Here is a 26,471-nt window from a genome sequence, read left to right on the forward strand (position 1 = left end):
ACCTATGCTGCAAGCTGAGGGCAGCCAAGTCAGAGAGGCAGTGGTGAGAAAAAAAGTAAATCAAGGGCTTTGTTTAGACAGATTTTTCTGTTAAAGAAATCGTGTCAGTTTGGAAATTTTACATCTGTGTGAAAGTATTTTTAGCTACTATTGCTATGAGCCCTGCCGTAAGTCTCTGGAGCTAAAAATGGATCCCAGAAAACAACCTAAAATATAACCCCTTTCTTCCAATGCATTAACCTGGTTGAATTCCAGCTTTTGGCAGACTGGCAGAAACTTGGCACTTTTTTCTTGGATTTTTTTTTTCACGTTTTGCACGTTTTTTCAAAGAAAGAGAACAAAAAATTACAAAAAAAAATATTTGGTGAGGGATGCAGACTGATATTAGCAGAACTTAAAACAATTTCATTCCTCTAAACACAGTCAAGTCAACATCAAAGACTTAGTTTAGTACTTTGCTGGCCAGATTTTTAGGTGTTCTCAATACAAATCACTGGAGAAACCTCATGGTCATTTTTTTTGTTTTCCAACAATGATACAATAAGAAAGGAAAGGGGAAGCAAGGAATTAAGCTGACCATTGGTAATATGTGCAGACTTCATCTCAATTAAAGAACAGTGGATCTGATAGTGTATACCTGAGTATACATAATACAACTATGTATCAGTATGCCATGTATACTGCTAGTACCATGACAAGCCTGAAGTAGAAATGGGAGTGAAGAGGTAGTTTTTAAAGGGATTTAGCTGACCCTGCTGAGGAAGAACCCCCTCAACCGCTCCCAGGTCAGCCTGTACCTTCCCTTGTGATAGACTGGTCACTTTGGACATAGGCAAGGATCTCATCCACCTCATTCCATGTCCTGCAACATTTGCAGAACACCAACAGCATTGCACAGGTGACAGCAAGTAAACTGGCCAGATGACAGCCTTTTGTTTGCAGTTCCCTGGCAGTGCAGGACTGCTGGTTGCTGTCAGCAGCTCTGTGAGGATCCCAACAAGAGCTGCTGCAGGCTCCTCCTGTGCAAGCAATGCTCCCAGCGAGCTGGTACTGCCTTGGTCACAGTCTTGGGTGTCTGTGGCCAGTCCCTCACCCTCCGATAGCCCCGAGGCACACTGACTGTGGGGCAGTTTGCATTATTTTGTGGCTGGCAGCTCTTGCCAGGAATAATTCAGGGCTGTGACTGGGGAAAAAAGGAGCAAAACAAGGAGGAAAAATGAGCAGTCTTGCAAATAGGAGTCCAGAAGGAAGACCTGGGAACTAGGTGGGTTTCAGCTTGTTCAAGGGTCTACCTGCACGCCCTTGCATCTGGTGTGCTGTGGGTGTTTCTCTGCCCAGGGCTGGCTCCAACTGCAAGCAAATGGGCAACTGCGGGAATCGTGACCGGCGTTTGGGAACAGGATAATTACAATCTGTGCTCTGCAAGGGTGGGTTGGCTTTCACTGAAATAAACGGCTCAAATCTATGATGAATATCAGCATTGTAGGCACAAGGGGCAAGGCAGTAAATTGTAGTCGGATGAAATACCTACATTTAATTATGTCAAATTATATAGAATTTGAGAGAGTTTTTCTGATGCCTGCTATTTAAAGTTATGCCTAAGTGCACTTCCTTGCCTGAATAAAGCAGCTTTTGTTGCAGGATGTGGGCCTGCTTTGTAGTTTATGATTTATAGCCTTCACCACATTTTGTCACTTTCTTGTGTCTTGACTGAGATCTTTCTGAACACCTAGTTTCAGACAATGGGGCACAGCTAGAGAGCATGACTATATACAGACTCTTAAACAAGCACGAGCAATGTTTTGTTGTTGGTTTTTTCCTCCATGATACTTAGGTGTCTTGAGCACGCTGTATGCCGAAATATATATATAGCACATGCACGTGCTGTCAGTAGTCGTTGTGCCACCCACCTAAAATTCATGCATTTCTACCTCAGCCAGATGGGGCCAATACCAAAAATCTTCATTTATGATCATTTTTGATCCAGCCCCTCGGGAGCACACAAAGAGCCCTGGCTGGTCCAGCTGTGCACCAATGTGGGAGGCCTCCTGGGGAACAGCCATGAGCCGTGGGCCGGGCTCGGCCTGCTCCTTCCTGGTGGAGCTGGCAAAAAAACAAGCCTCCAGCTCCGGGCAGGGGACACCTCAGCCCTTCCACCACGGGCAGAGGAGACAAAAGGCTGGTGAGGCTGAAGACTGGCCACCCACACAGCTCTGGAAAGGAGAGATGTGTGATGGGCTGACGAGAGCCTGAAATGCTCCTGGCTTGATGGGGTGGGTGTGCAGGGACTGTGTGGACAGTGAGCATGTTGGTGGTGGCCCAGGCCCGAACCACTTATTCCCAGGGAAAAACATGGGAGCATTTCCAAGCTGGACCTTCCTCAGCAGCCTGCCCAGCCAGCGGGACACGTGGTGGGGTGGCAGGACCTACACCAGCCCAGCCAGCATCTCAGATGGCTGTCAGGCACGGCGACTGGGCTGGAAGCAATGAGGTTCTCCAGGCATACTGTGAGCAGTGCAGTACAGCCATCACTTTATTTACCAGATATTTAAGGTTTCTGTGCTCCCTGGTAATGCACCAGGAGCATCCACACCCACTGCTCACCTCACTGCAAGGGACTGTAGAGAGGCCTGGCTAGCAGATTGCTCAGCACGACACCGGTTAACAAAGGGACTCAAGAGCTCCATGAATAGGTAATAAAAGAACAATTTAATTTGACTGTTCCCGCTGGTTGAAAAATAAGCAAATAAATCCAAAGAACCCACTTAGGAAATGATCCCATTTTTCATACCTTGATGAATGATTGTAAGGTTTCGTCTATGGGTACAGACAGATGTTACAAACACAGCAGAAGGAAATGACTAAAACCTGAGGACTGTTTTTCTTTAAAAATAAAAATAATCAAACTTCTTTGGGAAAACACTTGGAACTTCAGCCTTGTGGAGCCAGATTCATTCAAGAGCAGTGTCATGTACTTCAGTGAGCATGTGTCAATATACACACACACACACAGCAGTTTGCTTTAGCACCTATGTTCCACTGAGATAATTTTAACCATATTAAAAGGTTGAGCAATCCCTTCCCCAAAACAGCAGGCTGAGCAAAAGTAATTCCTGCAATGATGTGATGAACCACCGGTTCTCAAGGGGCTGGGACCAGGACCAGCAGCCCCACTGTGGAGCAGCAAAGTTTTGCCTGTGCTGCAGGAAGCCATGGGTTGATCTTGGCATGGGACAAAGCCGGCGAGGAAAGGACCAAGGGACAGCTGAAGAAAGCAGTGGCTTCAGATCATCTCTGCTCTGCAGGGCTGGTCTCTGACATTCTGACATCCATGTGCCATTGCTACAGCCACCTCTGACTCAAGCAGAGCAAACACCAAATGAAGAACAGCTCAGTAAGTGATGCAGAATCAAAGAATGGTTGAGGTTGGAAGGGACCTCTGGAGATCATTTAGACCAACCCCCCTGCAAAGCAGAGTCACCTGGAGCACATTGCATGGATGGCATCCAGGCAGGTTTTGAATATCTCCAGAGAAGGCAACACCACAACTTCTCTGGGCAACCTGTGCCAGTGCTCTGTCACCCTCACAGTAAAGAAGTTTTTCCTCCTAATCAGCTGGAACTTCCCGTGTTTCAGTTTGTGCCCGTTGCCTCTTGTTCTGTCGCTGGGCACCACTGAAAAGTCCAGCCCCATCCTGTTGACACCCTCCCTTCGGATATTTATACACACTAATAAGATCCCCTCTCAGTCTTCTTTTCTCCAAGCTAAACAGACACAGCTCTCTCAGCCTTGTTGGTTTTCTTACAAGTAAATGAGATAAAAGTCACCTTAAAGGCTTAAAAGTGTTGTAGTAGTAAAAGTAGCTAGGTTGTAGGCAAAAAGGGAGGGGAAAACCTAACTGAATAGATGGGTGGATGGACAAGAAAAGATCTCTAGAAAGGAATAACAATTATGGTTACTCTAACCTCATCCATATTGCTTTTTGTTCTGCAGATATTAACACTTGAATGGCAACCTGCCCACTCTCTCCTTCCCAAGTTAAATTGTTTTGTGAATAAAGCACAGGAACGGAGGGTTACAACAAGAGATGCCATAAAGCCGTTCAAGGTGCACTTGAACAAAGTTGCGCTTTGTTCTTCCACCACCTCACTGCTCTCTCAAGAAGTATCTTTGGACACCCCTGAGGTCAAGAAGTAGGCTTTTGCGTCACAGCAGGCACAAGCTTGTTGCTTTTTTTATGGGATTAAAAAAAAAAAAAAAATCTGAGCCAAAACCCCACTAATATGACACATATCTCTCAAGTGTCTTCTGCTTTGACTTGAGGCACGGCCCTGCACCAGGCTGGGTGGGCAAGGAAAGCCTACAGTGCTGGGTTGCAGCCGTGGGTCCTCCTGGGGGCACCCTGCCCATCTTTTCTGCACAAGCCATTCAAAAAAAAAGCGAACAAAACTATTTTGCTGCAAACCCCTGGTTACAAAATAGAGTGTATGAGCTAGCTGAGCTATCCGAGCACATGGAAAGTTGCGGTGCTGCACTGCAAATGCATGCAGGTGCTGAGTAATTCAGTGCCCATTGCCACTGAACAGCAAACTCTCCCTAATGCCTCCTCTGTGCAATCGCATCACACCTGCCATTGAGACCCACCACCTGGATGTGCTGCTCAAGGCCAGCCAAGCGCCGTCTCCAAGCTTGCAGAGATGAGCTGGCTCCTCGATTCGTCTCCCGTCACGGCTTATTTCCTGCCTGCCGAGCACCAGGCTGCTCTGACTCAGCTGCAGGAGGAAGGCGTTGCCATAGCATGCCCTTGTGCAGATTGCTTCTGTCTCCCACTGAAGGTCACCGTCCCCGCGTCACCACGCAGTATCACTGCTGCAGCACAGGTGGAGGAACAGTTTGTATGAGTGCTCCTTACCTGACCTGGGGTGAAACTAAAGGGACTTGGGATACTGATGTCACTCTGCAGACTGACGTCGTCCTTCACCAGTCGGATCTCAGCAAGGTCCGAGACACTGAGGAAGAGGACAATGGCTTTACTATCCATTTGGCTTACGCCAGAGCTCTGGCAAGCCAAACTGCCTTTGTATAGAGGAGGCTCCTGCTGACACCCATGGGCAGAAGCAGCAGACAGGACTGTTGTCCCCACCAGCTCCCTCAGGCAGAGCCCAGCGGCCTGGCCATGCTCCTCCACCACCACCCAGGTTCCCTGCTGGGAGAAACAGGGCCAGTCCCAGCCAAGCATGAGCTGCCTCTTCTGCTTCACAGCCCGAGCTAACCCAAGAGGTTCGGCCTGGAGGGGAACCCCCATGTTTGCCTGCACCACCACATCACCTGGGCAAGTCAGGGGGCTGGTAAGGGCTGCAGTGGAACGGCTGGAAGGAAATCATCCATCCACAGCCCAGGTCACTTAGCTCAAAATTGCTTGGGACTGCACAAAACTGGAGCTAAGGTGGCTCAGATACCACAGAGCTGTTAAAAGCAGTGCAACCGCTGGCGTAATAAATTCAGACAATTTCTGTTTTCAGCAAGTACTCAGCTGCAAGCAAATGGAGTGAAAGTAAACAGGAATGATTTAATTATCATATAAAATTAATTAATTAGACACAGGAATCAACAGGGAATCCTTTTCAAACACCGGTGCCACATTACTGTCAGTTGTAGCATACTTATCTGCTGACCTACATGAGCAAGAACAGATTGAAGTTTCTGCCCTTAATATACTCTAATTATTTTGGCTTATTTTTCCCCCAAGACCGGCTAAAATAAAAAGGGTGACTGAAGAACATACAATCATTTCAAAGCAAGTAATGTAAACCCAAAGCTGGGTTGATTCAGTGTTGCACTGGCAATGTGAAAATAGACTAATGGCCAAATCCATTGGTTGTTCCTTCTGGTACAGGGCTGGGGACAACTAACAGAACATTACATACAGGTTAGGTCACCATGCTGGTAGCGGTAGACTGAGGGACAGGCAGTCTTCTCCCAGCTTCTTGCACCAGTTTCTGCGTGGCCCCAGTATCCACCTTCATGTGCTGCTTCTCTGCTCCCTTGTCCTTCTGCCAAAAGCATGGAATGGGAAATTTCGTTTGAAGTTAAACATCTAGCACCACCCACATTTGGGCTGTGACTCTATTACAGCCACTGAGAATTGTATCCTGTTGCCCACACGAGCATCTAACAATGATGGTTGAGATGTCTGAGACTCAAGAAGCATCTGAGCTAGCAGGTGTGACTGAGGACCTATGGAAAATCTGAACCCTTCTAAAGTACCAGCTGAAGGCCAGGCAGGATGCCTTACAGCATCTCATTTGGCACTCATTTTGGCACGGACAACCTGAGGCAGTCAATACAATCATTTCAGCCTACAGAGTGAGTCAGACTGCCCTATAAACACTTACCGGCTAGCTCAACTGCTCCGCTCAGCCAAACACACATATATCTTGACACTTAAATATAGGTGGCTTAACGCTGAGCTGAATCCCACGCACAGCTCCAGCAGGAAGCAATGGGACTGCAGTGCCCTCAGCTCCCATTGAATCACCACTGTTGCTTGTGGCTTCGCTGAACTTGAACCAGGTCCGTCATGAATGCTATCTTTAGATATTCAGCAGAAGCTTGAAGAGCTGCAGCCACTAACTGCAGCCAGGGGACATTTGCAGGGCTGGAATTTTGCTCTAAACTATTCTCCTACAGGAACTAACTTCCCAGTTCAGCAACAGCCCATCACCCCGAGGACAATCCTTTCTTTCACATGCACAACGTCCCGTATCCCACCTTGTGTACTTGCTGGGGATTTGAGCAATTTATTTTGAAAATTGAGGCACGCACCAATCTCAGTGCTAGCATTTTATGCAAGCTCACAGAAAAATAGTCAGACATCAGCTATCCAAGCCCCAGAAAACAAAGGGCTCCATTTATATGCTTGAACACAGGCATCTAGTGCCATTTGAGATACCCTAAGGCACCCAAGATACACATGGGGTTGGCAGAAATCACATAAGACCTATGGAAGCAGCAGCTGGAGACCTGGAGACCCCACAGGATACCCTAGGGTGTCTCAAATAGTAATTGACGCCAAAGCATAAGCAACTGAATTAAGTTCTAAAAATCTTGTTTATACTGAAGTCAGATGTACGTCTCCTGTATCTAACACACACGTATCTTGCAGAGCTGCTAGGCAGCAAAAGAGCTACAAAAGAATTGCATCCTTATTTCGGGTCTACTGAAATCTGGCAGAGCATACAGACTGTGTCAGCTTATTTTGTTATGAGCGTATAATGCTCACTGAACCCCATGAGTTGCTGTGATAACAATCTCTGCCAGCTTGCTGAATGGGTGCCTTTCAGTTGCTGCCTCTGAAGTTATGTGGCTAGAACAGAGCTTCAGCAATACACCAGAGCACTGTGAACACCATTTTTTAGGTGCGGAATCAGGAGAGCTGTCTGAAAAGATTCATGAGCTCGGAATTGATTATCAGACCATAGGAGGGGAAGGTCATTGTGTCAAGACCCATGGCTACCACAGTGAAAATATGCTACTGTGCAATCCTCTCCTAAAAAATGCACAGTTCCACAAGGGAGAACACCTCAAATGATTTATTTATTTATACTATTAACTGGTGCACTGTTTATTACTGCAAAGTTTTTATGGCAGAAAAGTCTGAGCTATATGAAAGGAGACAAGTATACAAGCCTTTACCACAGTTAATAAATCTGTGATCCCATGAAGGCTATGTATGTCTGCCTTGAATTTCAGACTGCTGTCTCAGGACCCAGCATTGAACTGCATTCATTAATTATTTCCAGCAATTTGCATTAAATGAGCATGACTAGATAGATTACTAATTTTCTGGACTAACAGCAAGGAGTGATGACACAATTTTTGCTTTAAAATGAATTACTAATAGCGAAACAACCACCGTCCAAGGTAAATCAGACAATATTCCCCGTCACATCTTTTGCATAATATAATTAAGCTCATTAGGAGACTTTAGTGATTAAAAAACAGAAAATATGACTTGCCTTTGGATTTTATTATTGAAGAATTTAATGAGATAGTTATTTGTATGTAACAGCACACACCTTCCTTTCCGATTAGAGTTACATATTATTTTTCCATAACACTCTTTCAACAGCCACCACCCCGGACAGGTTACGTGAGCGCATGCTGCCATCTAGGCAGGTTTGTGGGAACAACACGTCTTTTACAATATTGATCATCTTTGCGAGGGAAAAAAAAAAAATCTATTATCCAATGTGGAGGAGAAAGGAACAGTTTTTACACTATTAAAAAGTGACACATCACTACTCACCGAAAACACAAAAACTAGCCCCAAGCAGATTGTAGTAGTCTACTTAAGAGCAAATATTTTCTGTTTATTGAGAAATATATTATTTCTGTATTCCCATACACGCAACTTAAATTTAAACTCTGCAATAAATTAGAAAATGCTTGTATCTATGAAAACCATGAATACAAGTTCTATAGTATTAAGGCTATTAAGACAGCACTTTGTCAGTACTGTATCTACTTTAAATGCTTTGAAATATAGTAATTACACATTTTTAAAAGGCAGTTAATAAAAAATCTCATGATTTTCTACAAAGAAAAATATTTTAAATCATTTTTCTTCATAAAAAGAAAATTTTTCCATCAAGCAGAAAAAATATAAAATACATCATGCACTTATTGTATTTAAATCAATTAACAAACTCTATGCACAGCATTTACAGAAGACATATAGGCAGAAGACATTTACAGAAGACTTGACTGATAATGTCAATTTTACCAGAAACATTAATAAATAGCTTAATTTTCAGTTGTGTTATCACAAAATGTCTTCCTCCTCCTTTCATTCCAGCAGGATAATGTGGGATTCTGTAGGGAGCACATGAACTGTGAATGCAGAATCTTACACAACATGGCAGGAGAACTTCAAAAAATTGTAATTTAGCACTTTCCATCTCTACATGTCCTTTGAAGATGGATCTTTGAATCGAGTTCTGCTGGAAAGCAAGCTTTGCACCATCTTACAACAACAAACTACACTACAAGGATTGCTCCTGAGGTTTGGGAGAGTGAGATGAGAGTTGCCTAGTAGCCCTGAGAAGCCACTCAGAGATGTGGGCACATGCACTTTGGCACCCATAATCAAAAGTGTTGCCCCAAAGGTCCAGTTTCCCCTGGATTTGAGTGGATCTGCCTGATTAACAACCCTCAAATTCATCAGAACAGATGATGGACAAGAAAGGAAAGGGAATATCTACTGACAATCAGAGTGAAGTCACTCTCCTGAGTTTCCTCTCTGGGGTGTTTCATCAATCATCTTGGGAATTGTCCTGAACAGTTTTGTGTACGAAAGTGCTCTTCTTTCTCCCTGCAACATCCCCCTGAATAAGTGCAGAAATGTGCTTTTTTGGCTACTGGCATACTTCTTCCAATCCCATTCCTTCCCCCATAAAATAAGAAGCAACACATTATTAGACTGATTTATACTGAGAGAAAAAAAAATCTCAGTTTAGGTGGTGGACAAGTGAGCAAAGCTGATACCAAAAGTATTCAGTAACAGGCTTTGAAACTACTGTGCTAGAAGTTCTGTTGCCCTTTGAACGGTCCTTGAATGCAGGACAAGGGAGGACAACTTCCATAGCAAGCATCTTTCCTCTGTCCTTAACTTGCTATATGGAAAAGAAGGACATTATTAAAAATTAAGCAAACATCCATTGACTTCTGAAGCTCTCAGCCAGAAAGGCTGGAATTCTTTTTGCACTTCAGAGCATTCAGTGCCCTTTATATTAGCACAGGAAAAAACATTCATGTCTAATTTTATTGTAGAGTCTTTTTGACAATTTTGCATTCCTGTGTCCTCACCAACAGAAAATGCTACATGCAGTGCCTCTCCTCCCACCACCAGCATGAATTTGGTAGTGTACTGTTACCTTTCCTGGACAAGTTACCACATTTAAAAAAAACACTCATCTGCAGACACATTCCACACTGAGATGAAGAATAATAAAAACAGATATTGCATTAAGGTGGAGCAATGGAACTTCTCAACTATAACAACAAAGCAACAACATCTCTCCTCTCTTCTCAAGAAAAAATGGAGTTTTTATTTCCCTTTCAAAAAGGAAAATCAATATTTGGGACCTCTTTACATGAAGTCAACTCTACTGAAAAGCAACTAATGGCACAGGTTAAAGGAGGTCTCAGTCAGACCAAATGCACAAGTTGGTCTGGCTGTCCAATATTTATTTTGTTGAAAATACAATTGCATTCAAATAGCTTCTTTGGGTTTTCCCAAAACAATAACAAAACCAAGAGACAACATGTGCATAATATGTTTTATTGAATAAAATCCCACTTCTAATATTTACACAATTAAGTTTTAACCTAGTGAAGTATTGCAATGTCTAACATTCATAGAACATCTGGAGTATCTTTAAACACATGACACCACTTATTATAGCAATCACCTGTCCATCACTGACTTCTTAATTAATGAGGATTTGGACTTACTGAAAATTAACCAAGATAAATATTAAGAACAGCTGAGTTCAGAAAAAACAGTTTTCTGTGTGAATTCCAAAACCGAAAGACGTTAGTGTCAAGAGTTATGAAGAAGACTTCAGTATTTTCCTGTTCTTCTTCTCATCTCTGCAGAAGAAGATAAAAGAAATTACAGATCTTAAGGCTGAATATAATATCCACGATTTAAACACCCAGCACTCTCCAAGGTAATCTTACTTTTAAAATTTATAATGTCCTCCCTGGTATATTTAAAATTAAAAAAAAAAAAAAAAAAGTTTTCCTTTATCAGGCATATGTTTGGATTTAATCCATTTCTAACCAATAATGAAAAGAAAGTTCTTAAATCTGAGCCACTTGAGATGTTTTGCTCCAGTGTGGCTAACTATGCAGGTGTGATGTGAACACCATCTTTGTCCACTTAATTCAAGATAAAAATAAAAAGCTAATTTAACAAGATGTTTACTTATTATGTATTAAAAGTATTATCAAAAATTTGAAGCTGCCAAAGTAGACAGACAGAAATTAGAAATGCTGCAACTGATGTCTAGTGTCATGACAATACTAATTACTACCATTTATACAAAAACTTTATGATGAATTATCTTCCATCCTGCTCTAGTATAAGTAGAGTCATGTGTTGTTTTTTAAAGCTCTAAGAGATATTCTATCCATCTGCTATTACAGTCATGAGGGGTCTTGTAAAACAACTGTAGTCAACACCTTTCCTATTTTGTTGTTGTTGTTGCTTTAAAAAAAAAAAATGTTAATTACTCCTGATCTTGCATGGATTCTCAGGAAGGTTTGAATGAAAGACTAAAATCCCTACCTATAGTCTTGCAACAGCTATCTTAACTCATAGCACTAGTAAGACTGTTATCTTTTATTTGGATTGCTCCCTAGTTGTGAATAAGATATGATTTACTGGCCATTTTCATGTTTTTTGCCATCCAGCAGGAAAACATTATAAACCAGGAATGCTGTGTTCTATTCAAGCCTCTGGAGGTTGTTCATTCTATGGGTTGCAGATGGTGCAGCATGAAAGGCAAGCTGCCTAGCCTGCAACATTTAGGATTCTGTGCTGAAAAAAAAAAAAAAAAAAAAAAAAAACTGGTTGTTAGTCTCAGGTTAAAAAGAAGTTATCTTCCATAGTCTCTCATTTTATTCATCAAATGGGAAGGAGTTATATTTTTCCTGTGCCTCAAAGTTAACATTTATGAGGTACTGCCTAAAACAAGGACAATAGTAACTGCCTGCAAAGAATAGCTACTAACCTAAGTATCTAACTTAGGAAGTCCCTTCCTGATTCCCAGCACAACTTACTGGCTGAGAAAGGGCAAGCGTTGCTGTCATTTGCAAGCCTCTCCCAACTGGAGCACTGGTTCTAAGCAAAATATATTGGATGTTGACAATATAGGCTCCCCAGGGATGTAGTTACAGCACCAAGCCTGTCGGACTTTAAGAAGCGTTTGGACTGTGTACTTGGTCATATGGTCTGAATTTTTGAGTAGACCCGTGTGGTGCCAGGAGTTAGACTCAATGATCCTTATGGGTCCCTTCCAACTCAGGATATTCTGTGATTCTATGATTGACAACACCTCAAATACACGCTTGAAAATAAAAATAAATAAATTCAAATCTATCCCTTTCATTCCCTAACATCACTTAACCTTTAAGCACCATGCTTAAATTTTCCATAAAAAATAGTTCCACAATAAAGTTAACAGTGTGATAGTGATAATTTTAGAGGCTGAATTTGTAACAGCAATGTTGTCTCTACACACACCACACACACACAAACTCTTAGGCAGGTGAACTGTTAACAGCTTAAAAATTAATAATTTGACAATAAACCAGAATATGCAGATGTGGTTGAAAAAGCTGCAAAGGTAACAGAAAACCACTTGAGTATTGGCTACAGTCACCCCTCAATATATTTGTCTACCATGAGAGTGTATCTTATAACATTTGTTGGTTGCCTTCTTTCTGTTTCTTCTTTTTTTCTCTCTCTTTTTTTTTCCTCCCCAGATGAGCATAGACACCATTCCAGCTATCCAGGAAATGTGTATCCATCTTAACCTCACTGATTTTTTTCTCTTTATCTTTTCTTCCAACTACAAAGAGTTGTCTGGAACACAGCTGCCTACCTGGAAGCTATTTCTCTTATAGCTAACATAGCTATAAATTTTAATAACTAAGAAGCTGCTGAAAGATACAGATTTTGCTCTTGCCTGTCATTGGCAAGCTCTACGGTACATGCTGTCAAACTATCTTTGAGCAGGAAAATGATCTGTACTGTCAACCTCAAGACAAGCAACTATGTGTATGTGAGACATTGTCAACGCAGTTTGAATAAAACCAAGTATACATTAAGATAATAAGGCTATGTTCAAAAATGACTGACTGTAGCATCCAGCTTGAGACCCTGCATTAGCCCCAGACGCAGCATAGTGAGTGAGTTCTCTGTCATTTCAAACGAAACTTCACTATCAAACTAAAGAGATGTCAGGCCATCTTAGAAAGGACGATCTGATATGTGCCACAGATGTATTTGACAGTTTGTTTATCCCTTGCTTTTTTTTTCCCTTACATCCTGCCTGAAAGCAATGGATGAAGCAAGTTCTAGTAAAATGCCGATTAAGAGGAATAAACAAGAAAAGAGCCAGACATGCCACCACACTGTATTCACTGGAATGACTTGGAACATAAGCAAAGCAACAACTTTGCCAGCTTTGCCATTTCTGTAACTCAAAAGCCAATCCTGTATCTCTTTCCACCACAGGGAACTACCAGCTCCCCTTTCTCTCCAGCAGTAGGACAAGAAGGGGCCCAACTTCTCCAACATCCAGAAGGCTATGGTCATCTTCAAGTCCACAGAAACTGTAGCACCACTTCTGAGAAGAGATGCCCGTCTTTGTGTATATGACGTGGTTTGGAAAACACATTAACCTCATCAGTCCATAGTGACAGCAAGTAACCTCACTAATGAACGTTACACTGAGTACAAGAAGCAGCAAATGCTAGAACAATGCTTCCATTCCTCAGAGACATAAAGGTACTCCCCTACATGCAAACTCTGAAGAGCAGATGGTGGAATGGAGATCAACTGAAACGCTGTGTTGGACAAGCACATAAGACCAAGTACATAGCAGAGCACACAGACAAATAATGCAGGTGACTTTTCCAAATTTTAGTCTATACTACCTTCACAGGAAAGTTTAGCATAAACTTCAAGTATAGAAATTGGACTGTGTGCAAATTCACTGCAATCACACTTCTTTATTCTCATACATCCCTCACTTTAGCATCCTGTGTAGGATGTAGGGGGTTAAATTAAGCCTCTGAACCACCCATTTTCCTTGGTTTGTCTCCCTCTGTTTACAGAGCGGTAAGAATATTTGGTCTTTTGGGTTTGGTTTGGAAAGAAAAAATTAGAGGCTACCTAGCACGGTCCAGTAACTTGCCTGAAAGAGTACAGACATCCCATTCTCTTTAGGACAGCTTCACTGACTGCAGTACTGAGGTGTAAAATGAAAATAAAATAACTCTTTAATATGTTCAACTCAGATAAAAGGCAAGGAGAATTGTTGGGAAAAAGCCATCATTTACCTCTACAAAAGAATTTACAACATTCTTCAGTTTTAAGCCTGAAATGCTGCAGTATGTCAATACTGGGTGATTTTGGAGAAATATTCTAAGTGAAACTACTTTATTTTTTAGAGACGCTGCCTCATTGGTAGCTTTCCCATGTCACATACAAGAACTCAAGTTTCAGCTACCATGGGAAACAAAGATAGTGAAATGCAAAAAGTCATCCTGAAAGAAAATGTGTGTACAAATGGGATTAACATTAAGGTATTGACAACCTTCTCTACCGGGTTCTAATTAAATTCACAGCTTTACGTATAGATAAAGTGGACACAAGAGGGCGCCCCTAATATAGGGCCTACCTTGGACCGTGGTCTTCAGTGTCAGCAGCTACAAATCCCCTTTACGTATTACAGGATCTCCTTTTTCCAGAAACAAACTGGCCAGTTGTTTTTCGTGTGGTTTTGGTTTTGTTTCTCTTTTGGGTTTAGAAGTACAAGACCCATTGAGTCTTAATCTCAAAAACTATGCTACTTGATCTGCTTAATTAAAGGAAGTTCAGAAGACAACGGATTGATATATTTCCTGATGATTAAACTTTGGTCATTAAACACAAAGGTTTATGAGAACACCACCCAATACTTTCTGAAGTCATGGCTGGCCAATGTGCAGATGAATACTTCTGAGTATGATATTAGAATGAAATCAAAGACTAAGACAATACAGACTATGATTAATGAACACATAATATAAATAAACTACTTCACAGACTAGATGCCTGGAGGGCTCTGCAAATAGAAATATCTGTATATGATCAGATTACCTAAAAGTTATACAGAAGAATGTTTTTTAGAGTCAATATTAAATAGAAGCCTTATAACCATATTTGAATAGAACTGCAAAACATTGCAAATGCTTCACACATTTTCAGTGCTCTGTGTATGCTTGTAATGCAGTGCCTATATTCAGTGTAGATCGAGACTTACTAGTACCTCACAGGATTACAATACAACTCTGAAGAATGAAAAATCATACAGTTTAACAATATGCTTTGCCTACGAAATAACTGTCTTTAAATATACCTGATCTTACTTTTCAGGATATAAGACATTTTATTTTCTGATTAAGGAAGGTAATTCATTTCAAACACTGAGTTCTGTGGCACTACTAAAAAATATTTAGACACTTTTCAGACTGAAGGCCCAAAGCCATGTCCCCCTCTGCTCTGCCCTCGTGAGGCGCCACTTCGAGCCCTACATCCAGGTCTGGGGCCCCCCAGCATAACAAGGATGTGGACCTGTTAGAGCAGGTTCAGAGTAGGGCAACGAGGATGATGAGGGTTGGAGCACCTCTCCTATGAAGACAGGCTGAGAGAGCTGGGGATGTTCAGTCTGGAGAAGAGAAGGGTCCAAGGAGACCTCATTGTGGCCTTTCACACCTTAAACAGGGCTTATAAAAAAGACGGAGAGCAACTTTTTACATGAGCAGATAGGAGTAGGACAAGGGGAAATGGTTTTAAACTAAAAGAGGGGAGATTTAGATTAGATGGTAGGAGGAAATTCTTCACTCAGAGGTTGAAGCACTGGAACAGGCTGCCCAGAGAAGCTGTGGATGCCCCATCCACATACATGAAGTGTTCAAGGCCAGGTTGGATGGGGCCCTGGGCAACCTGGTCTGGTGGAAGGTGTCCCTGCCCATGGCAGGGGGGTTGGAAATAGATGATCTTTAAGGTCCCTTCCAACCCAAACTATTCTGTGATTATATGATTTGATACTTGTTAAAGAAAATAAAGGAGCAGTACCTTGCAATCACCCTGTTGGAATGTTTTACAGGCAAACTATCAAGTAAGACATCATTTCTCACCTAACTACTGATCAGTAGTTAATCATTTTTCGAAGAGCATCATAGCATTTCCATTTGTCTGGGATGTAGAAAGGCTCGAAGATGTGAGGGAAAGGAGTGTCATAGCCACAGACTCTTGAAATAGGAGCCTCCAAATTCAGAAAGCATTCCTCCTATTAACAGAAATATAGAATAAATGTTAGTGAGGCCATTATTTGCAGGAGTCTTGCATCACAAATTGAGGTCAAATGAACTCTGCCAGACTGACAGTCCTGGAAACTGAAACCTTCTATTTATATCACAGCATAAGTATTCCAGACCAGAACATTACTTCCTTTTGCCCACAGGTCCATATTAAAACAACAGTTTTCTATTAATGTTATTTTCATTTTCTACATGTGTGCTGCATTAAACTGTACGCAGGTTATATTTAGTACATCTGCTATACATCCAGAAAAATGCTGCCAAGAAAAAAAAATATTTTAGGAACAAAGGATTAAAGAGTTTCTTTCCTGTGCCACTTTTAAACAAACAGAAGAATTACGTAACCTAAGAGTGCACGTTATTTGTTGGATACAAAAGCATCATATTTAAACTTCTTTGAACCCTTAGGTAATTAAGGCTCTGTCTGAGAAGTGCTAAGCAGTCGCAGAAATTATGAATTTGAACTTGAATGGATTTCCACATCTCCAACACTTGAGTCAAATCTATGCTCTACACAAATACACACAACTTTTGTTCTGTTCAGAAATCAGATTTGGCAACTGAGAGAGTTTTTTTACTCGGCCTGCTAAGGCCGAGTAAAACTTTGCACCACATTAATCTGAAAATAACCTATGGAAATATGTGTAAAGTGTTACCAGCTTTAATAACCAAATATACATTGGGGTCTCAAATAGGAGAGCGAAGACATGGACCATGACAACTGGCAAAAAGTGGATGCAGTAATACCTCTTTTCAGATCAAATCAATGTCAACGCTGATTATCATCTCATTTTTCCCCCACATCTTTAGCATATGTGTCCACTTTCCAGAGCAGACAAATGAAGAGACAAAACACATCTTTTCCTGGACTCTCCCTTACAGATCGTAGCAACTGAGACATCCTGGCCAACTTCCTCTGTATGTAGCTCAACAAAATAGAAGGTAACGTATTATCTACCAGTCCTTCTCTACCAGGTACACAAAGAAAACAGTCAAATAGCTATGCTGCTTTTCAGCAGCAAAGTGCTAAGTATGTTCTCAAACTGATGAACTGTTTTGAATGAATGTTGCCTTGCAATCAGTGGCAGCCTAACTCTAACATACTATGCTTTCTGTACATCGTGATACATGGCAGCATAGAAGGTACTCATAACACATCATGAATAGTTTTTCCTCCAGCTACCATTTCTGTGCAGTGTGAATGGACGTATTTATTTGAAGTTGATGGGAGCAAAATACTCAGGAGGCTGTGAGATTGCATACACCGTTGTCACATTTAATAGCAAACTAACCCACCTAGAAAGTTTCAGAGTCTGAATGGGTCTGAGGTAAAGATATATGCAACCAGTAACAAGATTTTTTGAGATCCATTTTCAGGCTCACCTTTGCTTTTACTTGTAAAGTGAAAGATCCATGTTAGTACAAAATACTGGGAAGCAGAGTGTATTAAATCCTTTACCTGTCCATGAGACTGATCATGATGTAGTACCCCAACCTGCTGGCAAGGGTGTTTTTGATAGTAATCATCCTTTACTTCCCATGCTGTGACTGCCAAATAAGACAAAGCAATAGCTTTGGGAAAATCCATAAAAATTTGCCAACCCAGACCACCCATGAGACTACAACAAACCACACAGGTGTATTCTAGACCTACAGCCTCCCAGTTCCACACCTGACTTTTAGACTTTCACTGCATCACTACACAGGACAGATCTTTGTTTAATGTCACAACCAGCTCTGCGGTAATGGCCCATCCCAAATAAAGTACAGAAAGTTCACTACAGTGCACTGAAAATATTCACTGTAATATTCCCCATACATTGGGCATCCATGCAGAGACCAGCCCTGTACCTTCGGTAGCCCAACCAGTTAACAGAGAAACACTGTCTGCAACTGGCGAGGTGCTATACTCCCCTGAATCAACCCCCAGGCTTGGCTGTAAATATTAATCTCATCATGCAAAGCCAAGTCACGTAAAATATTTGCAAGTATTCCTTTTTATGGAAGTTATCTGTATTTTATTTAATACAGAATACCAATGAAGTCATAAGACTTTTCAGAACTACACTTGTGTTTTTTTTTCTTTATGGAGAACCCATAACTGCTGTTACAAACAATCTCATGTGGTTTTAAAGCTCAGCAATTCCTTTCAGTTTGAATATATACAAAAGTTTTGAAACTTTTACAGCTTCCAGAGCTATGTGGATTGCCTTGCCTCTGCGAAGAAGTCAGAGAGAGAAGCTGAGATGAGCAGACTGATGTATTGTCAGATACCATCCAAAAACAAAGGTGGAAGAAATCTACAAGTCTGTCTGGGCTATTGTCTGTGTGTTGACATGTATGCACAACTCTCTTGTATTGTTTTTCTGGAGGTAATGGTGTGTGTAGAAGTTTATCTAAGGGATTCCACTGTATGAGTTAAGTATTTCAGAGGCAGAAAAAACAGGCCCAAACCCCCAGCCAAACCCATAAAGGAACGAACTTGCACCTCACCTGACAGACGTCAACACATTTTCAAGAAGCTTCACACCCAAGTGACTTTGATTATAACAGCGTCACACAAAGAATGTCACATTGTAATAAAATAATTTTCCTAGAAAAGTAATTTTCCTAGAAGATTGGTAAAATTTGCATTAACAATATCCTGAATAAACTGCTTACAGTTTTCAGAGTACCATCAGTCTTACAATGTATTTTTTCCTTACCTTGCATACCTAAAGTCATAACGTAAATCCTATAGACATGTTTATGTTATTTCACAGAGGATTGTTAGATTATTGATGCATATATTTTATGAATGCAGTGTCTGAGTCAGATGATGTGTTGGTTATGGAGCTTCCTGGAATAAATCCCACAAAGTCAATGATGAAAAACAGAAATGCTGCAGACCTAGCAAAAGGAAGATGATTCAATTGACATTACTTGATCTACAGATTTACTGACAATATTTGCAAGAATATTGGCAAGAGCAAATTGCAAAGAAATGCTTCTAAGTTTTTGTTTGTTTGTTTTTAAGACTGTAAATAAAATTGTAATCCATAAAGTGGAGCATAAAGTTATTAGAATAAGGTACCTGAAAACAACCAAGAAAATGCAGATTACAGCACTTTTACTTTACAATGCAGAAGTATTGTAAAGAGGCAAGAGTCTTGATCTTGCTAAGAGTTTGAAAAATACTTGACTTCAGCATCATGGTTCTCATTCAAAACATAATGAGGTTAATGTTTTTACAATTTTCAATGTGCTTATTGTAGGATAGCTGGATTTACATACAGAATCACAGATATTCCTGCCATGTGCTAAGTATTTGGTCCCCCTCCCCCCAAGAAAGTCACAAATCCACACATTTTGTATATGAACAGTCACAGAAAACAGGCTTAAGAAAATTTCATCATAAGTTGACTTAGAGGGAGACAGTATTATTTTTTTCCCCAAACATATAGGCTGCTTTGATAGAAGATACTACTTCTTTATCAGCAGTGCTTTAGATACATTTAGATACGCAGCAAGTCTTTTCTAGAACTGGGGCCTTTGATTATTTTGGTCTATAATTAGGTTTGGAGACAGTTTTGCTTAAAATATAACTATCATAATTTATCAGGTCATGGGGTGTTACCTCTGGAATCAGTTCTAATCTCTGGAACAATATATTCAGTCGAGTCCTTTAAATTTAAAGCAAAGGAAACTTTCTCACGTAGTTACAGAATATGAAACTGGCAGCTTGATGGCATTCATTTAACAACTGCAATCTAAACAAATGAGATGATGCTCTTCATTAGATGGCATTATATTCAGAAGAATCATAGGGTTAGCAAGAGCTAGATGCTAATACAAAAAATAGTCTGTGGACATATTTCTAACTCATCTTCCCTTTGATCAGCCCGTCAAATAGCCTATTTTATATGGATTCTTGTTCGCAGCTGCTGCTGAAAGTTAAACTGCATGAGAAACAGCAGGATGAGGATGAAGATCTGATGAAGAATACGATACTGCCTCATCTGCTGTACAGATTGTTGTGCCAGATTTTTTGCACCTGTGCAACCACACTGTAGAGAAATATAATTGAGTATATTAAATATAAAACATCCAGCTCTTTTTAAGGAGTAATTAGAAGACATCCATTATACAAGCCTACCAGCACAAGTACATTGTAGTGTTTAAAAGAATGATAGAAGATCAAAATTTTACATTTTAAACAGATTTACTCCATACCACTTGGGCATACAAGAGCTGGTACTGCCTGAAGTGTTCTTGCACTGTAAAGGAATGCAAGCTTAAAAGCTTCAATAAGGCTCTGCTTATTCAAGAAAGACTATTAAAAATCTTAAAGGTAAATGCTTTTGAAGTAAAGTAGGTATGGGGTTTCTGATTCAGTGTAAAATGCTTTAAAGTTCAATTTTTAAAAGCAGTATGAAAAAGTCACACTCGTTACTAGAACATCTATTAGATTCCAAACTTCAGCTGAATTATTTCAACCAGGGAACATCTATGGTTATTACAAGGATTAAAATTAGAATTTTTACACACATATTTATATTTATATATATATATTTTAATTCTACTATTCTGTAGAATATGCTCTAAGCTGGGAAAACTTTTGTTAAAAAATCAATTATTTCTGTAACATTTATGTTCCAGGAGTCTCTCCCATGCTATTCTTATTTTGTGACACTGCAGATACTCAGAAAAGATGAAGAGCTTAAACATTATCACATGGCTACAGAGCTGCTATATGACAACAATGATTTTACAACTCCTTTTTTCAGTACAGGAGTTCAGTTTCTGTAAGACAACAAACAAAAAAAAATCAGTTTTAAACACTAACATGAATAGACCAAGTTGGATGGAGCTTTAATATTTCTTTTGGTGTTATAGCTGTTATAATAAAAATAAGACTCAACATAAGATTAAAGTCAATTATATAAGACAAACTGTAGGAAAATTCTGAGGCAAGACTATTTATTTTTCTGCAGACGATAACTGCAAAATTTAGACCCAAGAACTCAGTGACCAGCTGCAAAGGTTTAATTCAGTTGTGAAATTTCTGTCAACAAGAATTTTGAATTTTGCCATCTGTAGAATATTCAGTGATTTATCTTTTTTAAGTATTTATTCAAATAATATTTCAGAAGGAAAATTCTACAAATTTTCAGCCATGTATTATCTACTACTGTAAGAATGAAACGAATCCTACTCTAGGCTAGTAATCAGCAAGATGAGCTCATTTATTTATTTATTTACATTGAAACCTAGATAAAGATTTTCAAAGAGGCAGTTGATAAAAGCCAGCTCCATAAAAGGTGGATTTCGTGCAACATCAGTGCTAAGTACAGATTAAGTCTTTCTTCGGTTTCTGCTTATGAAAATACACTAATTTGAACAGTTTACTTTCAAGATCAGAAAAGTCCCTCAGTTTTCATATGTCTCAATTATAACACCGGTACTTTCCCTGACAGCTGCAAGCACCAGATTCTGAAGGTTGTTAAACAGAATATGCTTTGACAACATATGTGTGTTACATACTTCTGAACAGTCACTTCTATGAGCTGTGTAAGTGCTATACACCCATGAGACATTTTGAAGTGAAGATATGTTTGTTTTGGTTTGGGTTTTAGAGAGCATTTTTTTTTCCAATGGCTTAGTCATATTCAACTAAAAATAACTATATAAATCTCCTCCTGTTAGTTGCAATAGTGATACATTTTTTTCCTCAAAGAACCCTGCAGTTATATTTTTTTAATGCTTAATTCTATCAAAAAGCTTTTTGCTTTTTATGAGATCATGTTAAAACAATTATTTTATAACTTAGCATGGCTTGTAATGTTTATTTCTTGCTAGTTCTTTGAATTTACATAATTAATATCCTGTCAAATACAAATAAATAGTTTGCTGCTAAAATTATGTATTTCATGATTTCCAAATAGATAACATTTTTACTATGAAGTAGATCAACAGTTAAAACAGAAAGAAGCACTGGGGTGTGTGTGTGTGTGTCTGTTTCGTATAACTCATTGGCTTGTTACCATAAAAACAAAAAACATCTAACGGTAAATATTGCCTTTGTGGAACTGAATCATACAAAACAATATTTATAGGTGAAGTCCAATATAAAAGATAAAGTATTATAATATCAAATGAATAAGCTTATTTCCAATTAATTCATATTCCTCTTAAATCCATCACGCTAAAATAAAGAATTCACTTCATCTATTTCTAATGAGCATTGAATCTACTTACAGTGAATATATTATTATTGACCACAGTACTTTTAGAATCCAGATAAATAAAACACAATGCAGCATTTTAACAGGAAAGCTTAATCCAGCCTGTTTTAAATCATCTATGAGATGTTGCATTATCATAGTCATCAAAAGATAAAATAAATAAAATAAAAAAGGAAGTTTGGTATATGACTTATTTGTATTAAGATATTTACCAGAAAGGAAAGGGACAGCATGCAGCATGTCTGCTTTAAATATCATCTTCATCAAAAGAAATACATACAGTGATTGTGGGGGGTACAGTGGACAGGGACATGGGTACTGAGTAATATCTAGTTCTTTTATTTATAACGCGCACACATTTAGAAAATAGATTTCTACCATATACCACATAGTTAAGTTTTCTCAATAAATGCTGAATGAATTTGAACAAAAAGATGTTTAAAAGATGTTTAAATTGCAAGCAATGTAAAATGAAGATGATATAAGTGGAAGTAACTCCGACAATATGAAATGTAGGAACAAAAACATCTGTATGTAGTAAATCAAGTATTTTCAAAACTGCTCCCTTCAGGCAGGATACAACATTTGGTGCCATGACCATAACTGCAATCCCGTAAGATGATGTTAGATCACTACAGCAACTATGGGGTGGCTCCATACCAACAAGCCAATGTTGTTAATACAGGCTTCTTTTTCTATCACGCAGAAGTAAAAATAAAATAAAATAAAAATAAAATAAAATAAAATAAAATAAATAAAATAAAAATAAAATATTAAATTAACATTTTCTGGAAAGGCACTATCCAAAAAGCATCCAATATTACTTTTCCGTAATCCTTGATACGTTGCAGATACATATTTCCATGTTTTGCTCTTGGCACATCATTAGCTGATGAAACTAATGACATTGAAAGGATGTTTTAATTCCTTTAAGTCACTGAAACATATTTATGTTGCATATTTTTCCAGACCATTTGCAATTGCTTTATATTAAAAAACAACCAATTTACTCTGTCAAGTTCATTACTTCCATTTCACAGAAAAGAATGTGCATAATTAGACAGGGAAAACAAATGAGGATAATGTTTTCTTCATTGTCACTTGTACCTCTGGGACTTGTAAATATTCTGAAAGAAGATTTGACCAGAAATTCAGGACACTGTCCTTCCTATGAGCTGAACTTAATTTTTGAAATCCATATGCATTATTTTTGTAAAGTCATACCTTTTGTGGCTCACACACTGAAATGAACTGCTCACAGGCAAAACAGCATTAAATTCACAGTGAATATTTCATAAGCAGTAAAGAGTTCTGTAATTTCAGAAAGGGATAACCAAAATTAACTTCTCTAGCTTCAATAGTTTATGGATGACAGGAGACAATAAATGGCAAGTTTGTCTACCTTAGATTTTACAGAGTGTCTCATCACTATTCATTTATGCAATATAGCCCTGTTACACATGGAGAAATTTTATATGAACTCAATAATATCTTATTTCTTATTTTACATCTTTTGGGGCTTCATTATTTGCGTTAAGACAACACCAGTTATCTTAGAAATGTCTGATGGAGCTGGGTTCTCATGCGTACACTGTTTTGAAAATTACCTTCAAATTTAGTTTCAGCTAGCTTCACAAATGAACTGTAATAATCTTAACAAACAACACCAGTCTTGCATTGGGTTATTAAAGTTCTCTTTGTCAAGTTTACAACACAACCACTCCAACAAACACTCATGGCAGCAGTATTAACTTGAAGCTGCTGGGACTACACGCTTGGTCAGTGACTTAGTAGTCCTGGTAGCAGAGCTTCACAAAAACCTTACCTAAGGTCTCTCATACAAATTACGTACCCTATACTTCATATATCCCATATATAACCAAATTCTTCAAATAGAAGTTACTTATTCTGTAGAGTAGCAAACAACCTCACAGCATGTTCACTAGACATTACATTATTATAGTAAATCCCAAGATTACTTTGCAGTTTCTTCAGACCAGTGGCAATTATGACTATTTTGTACCAGGACCACATATTTTCTAAAAGCTTGCCCTAAGCCCCATGGACTGTTACAATGCCCCAAGAGTATCTGAAGATCCTTGCTTTATTTAATTAGTTGGCACTGCTAACTCATCTCTTCAGTCCATGATCCTGCAAACCACATACGTTAACATACGTTAACATGGGTAAAAAATCCAAGTGACATCAACGGAGCTAAAGTGCCTGCATAAAATTACGTATACGTAAAAACATTTGTAGATTGTCATTTTCCCTCATGAACAAGCAATATAATACACATTTGTTAAGATTTTTCAGTGAGGATCATCTGACTTCTACTTACATCCGACACCATTTAATCACAAAGCTTGAAATACCCTATCAATATAATCACATTTTGTACTTTTAGATCATCTATGATCTAAATCTAAATCATGATTCTAATCATGATTAAATACTTTGCAAGCGCATCTCTTAGTTAAGCTCAACATGCCAGAAGCGACTGGAAGGATTTACTATTAAGAGTTTTAACAATCAGGTATTTTTATTTTTATAGCTGTTTAGGCAGCTTGGAGATTCTTGCAAAGACAGCCTTGTCAATCTGCACATCTGGCCCAGTAAAATAGTAAAACAGAAGTACTTCACTCAACAAACTAATGAAATTATAAGGAAATGTAATTTCAGCTTCTGGTATTAAATAATTTAACATATTTTATACCAAAGCATTTGCAACTTTTTTGACAGCATAAAATAGAAAATACTGCCATTTTGACTGACCATCATTAAACTTTTCACTATTGCAAACCAAGTCAGCCAGGGAGAAGCAAGTACAAAGGAAATGATCCCTTCCGCGCATGCAGAGGTGGGACCCAGTGTTTTCCGCAGCATTATTTAACATACCATCTTTGTAAAATGATCTCGGATACGGGGAGATGGACGGAGGGGGGGAAGGAAGGGAGGGGGAATATTATGTTACTTGAAACAGATGTATAAGGAATTTTATAGCATATTCTTCAAAGCAAGCTGGTGTTTTTAATTTAATTTATAGGTTTTATAGAACCTGCTTGATGATTCAAACCCACAGACAGAAGTATTCTACAGCAAAGTTTAAACTAGTATGTTAAATATCCTCTTATGTAATGGTAAAAATAAGTGACTCGTAAGTATAGAGAGGCGATTTTTATTTTACAGAAAAAAAAATATGGAGAGAAATGCAACAAGCTTTTACAAAACGTAAAAAAGGATTACTGTAGAAAAATACTCAAACACTGAACGAACTGCACTGGGGATTGAGCAAACTGTATACAGGCTGACTTAAAAAGCATGAAAGAATTATTTTATCAAAAAACTTCACATTTTTATATGAAATTATGCACAACTTTCTTACAATAATTAGCTTTTCTTCTTTCCCAAAGATATGTACTTGTTTGATAGCTTTAATTATTTTTCACTACATTGCCTAAATTGTCTTCACATAAACACACTACATAGCTATTGCACTGTAAAGAAAAATTGGTATTACTCTCCTTAGACAACAAAATAATAAAAAAAGCTTTAAGGAAACAAGAAAATAATACTTTATTAATTTTTCCATCTAGAAAAAGTAAATGCAACTGTTATAATAGAACAAGAGATGTGCTGTAAATTAAATACTTTCATTTTAAGATATTTAATACAACTATAAAAAAGCTAACATTTCATCTCTTCATTTAAGAACTGCTCTAAAAATGAAGACCATGAATAATATATTTCAAAGGCTCTGAAAGTTTACTTTTATCCCAGAATTAAAAACTCAAACCTATTGACCCGATTGACCTGTCACCTGGCAATAAATGGACAGAAACTGTGAAGTACCCAGCAGTAACATTTAAGAACACAAATGCATTTAAGAACACAAATAGATGCAATAGAATTAATTACGTTTAAACACTAGAGAGACGTAAAGGTAGAAGTTAACAGTAGAGGTTAACTGTATATTCTGAGAGCCTCACTGAAGTTTTCATTGGATCAAGACCAAGTATTTAACTTGGTGCATGTTTTAGAACTGGCCTTTTTAAAAATACACACACACACGCACACATACATACATAA

At 38.9% G+C, this 26,471-nt stretch overlaps 1 protein-coding gene across 3 annotated transcripts in view; it reads right to left on the reverse strand.

The window, feature by feature from the left end:
- Positions 1-10,326: 10,326 nt before the first annotated feature.
- The window catches only part of BCKDHB (branched chain keto acid dehydrogenase E1 subunit beta), a 125,628-nt gene continuing 109,483 nt past the window's right edge, over positions 10,327-26,471 (reverse strand). The window contains exons 10-11 of one of the 3 annotated variants that reach the window (XM_080584825.1): positions 15,978-16,127; positions 10,327-10,656 (exon numbers count right to left, since the gene is read on the reverse strand). In XM_080584825.1, coding sequence (XP_080440951.1) covers positions 15,987-16,127 — 141 coding nt within the window. In that variant the 3' untranslated portion in view covers positions 10,327-10,656; positions 15,978-15,986. Of the gene's footprint in view, positions 10,657-15,975; positions 16,128-26,471 lie in introns of all 3 variants that reach the window. The other 2 variants (XM_080584824.1, XM_080584826.1) reach the window with 2 other exon arrangements.

Source organism: Anser brachyrhynchus, assembly GCF_964034855.1.
Source record: "Anser brachyrhynchus genome assembly, chromosome: 3".
Lineage (NCBI taxonomy): Eukaryota > Metazoa > Chordata > Aves > Anseriformes > Anatidae > Anser > Anser brachyrhynchus.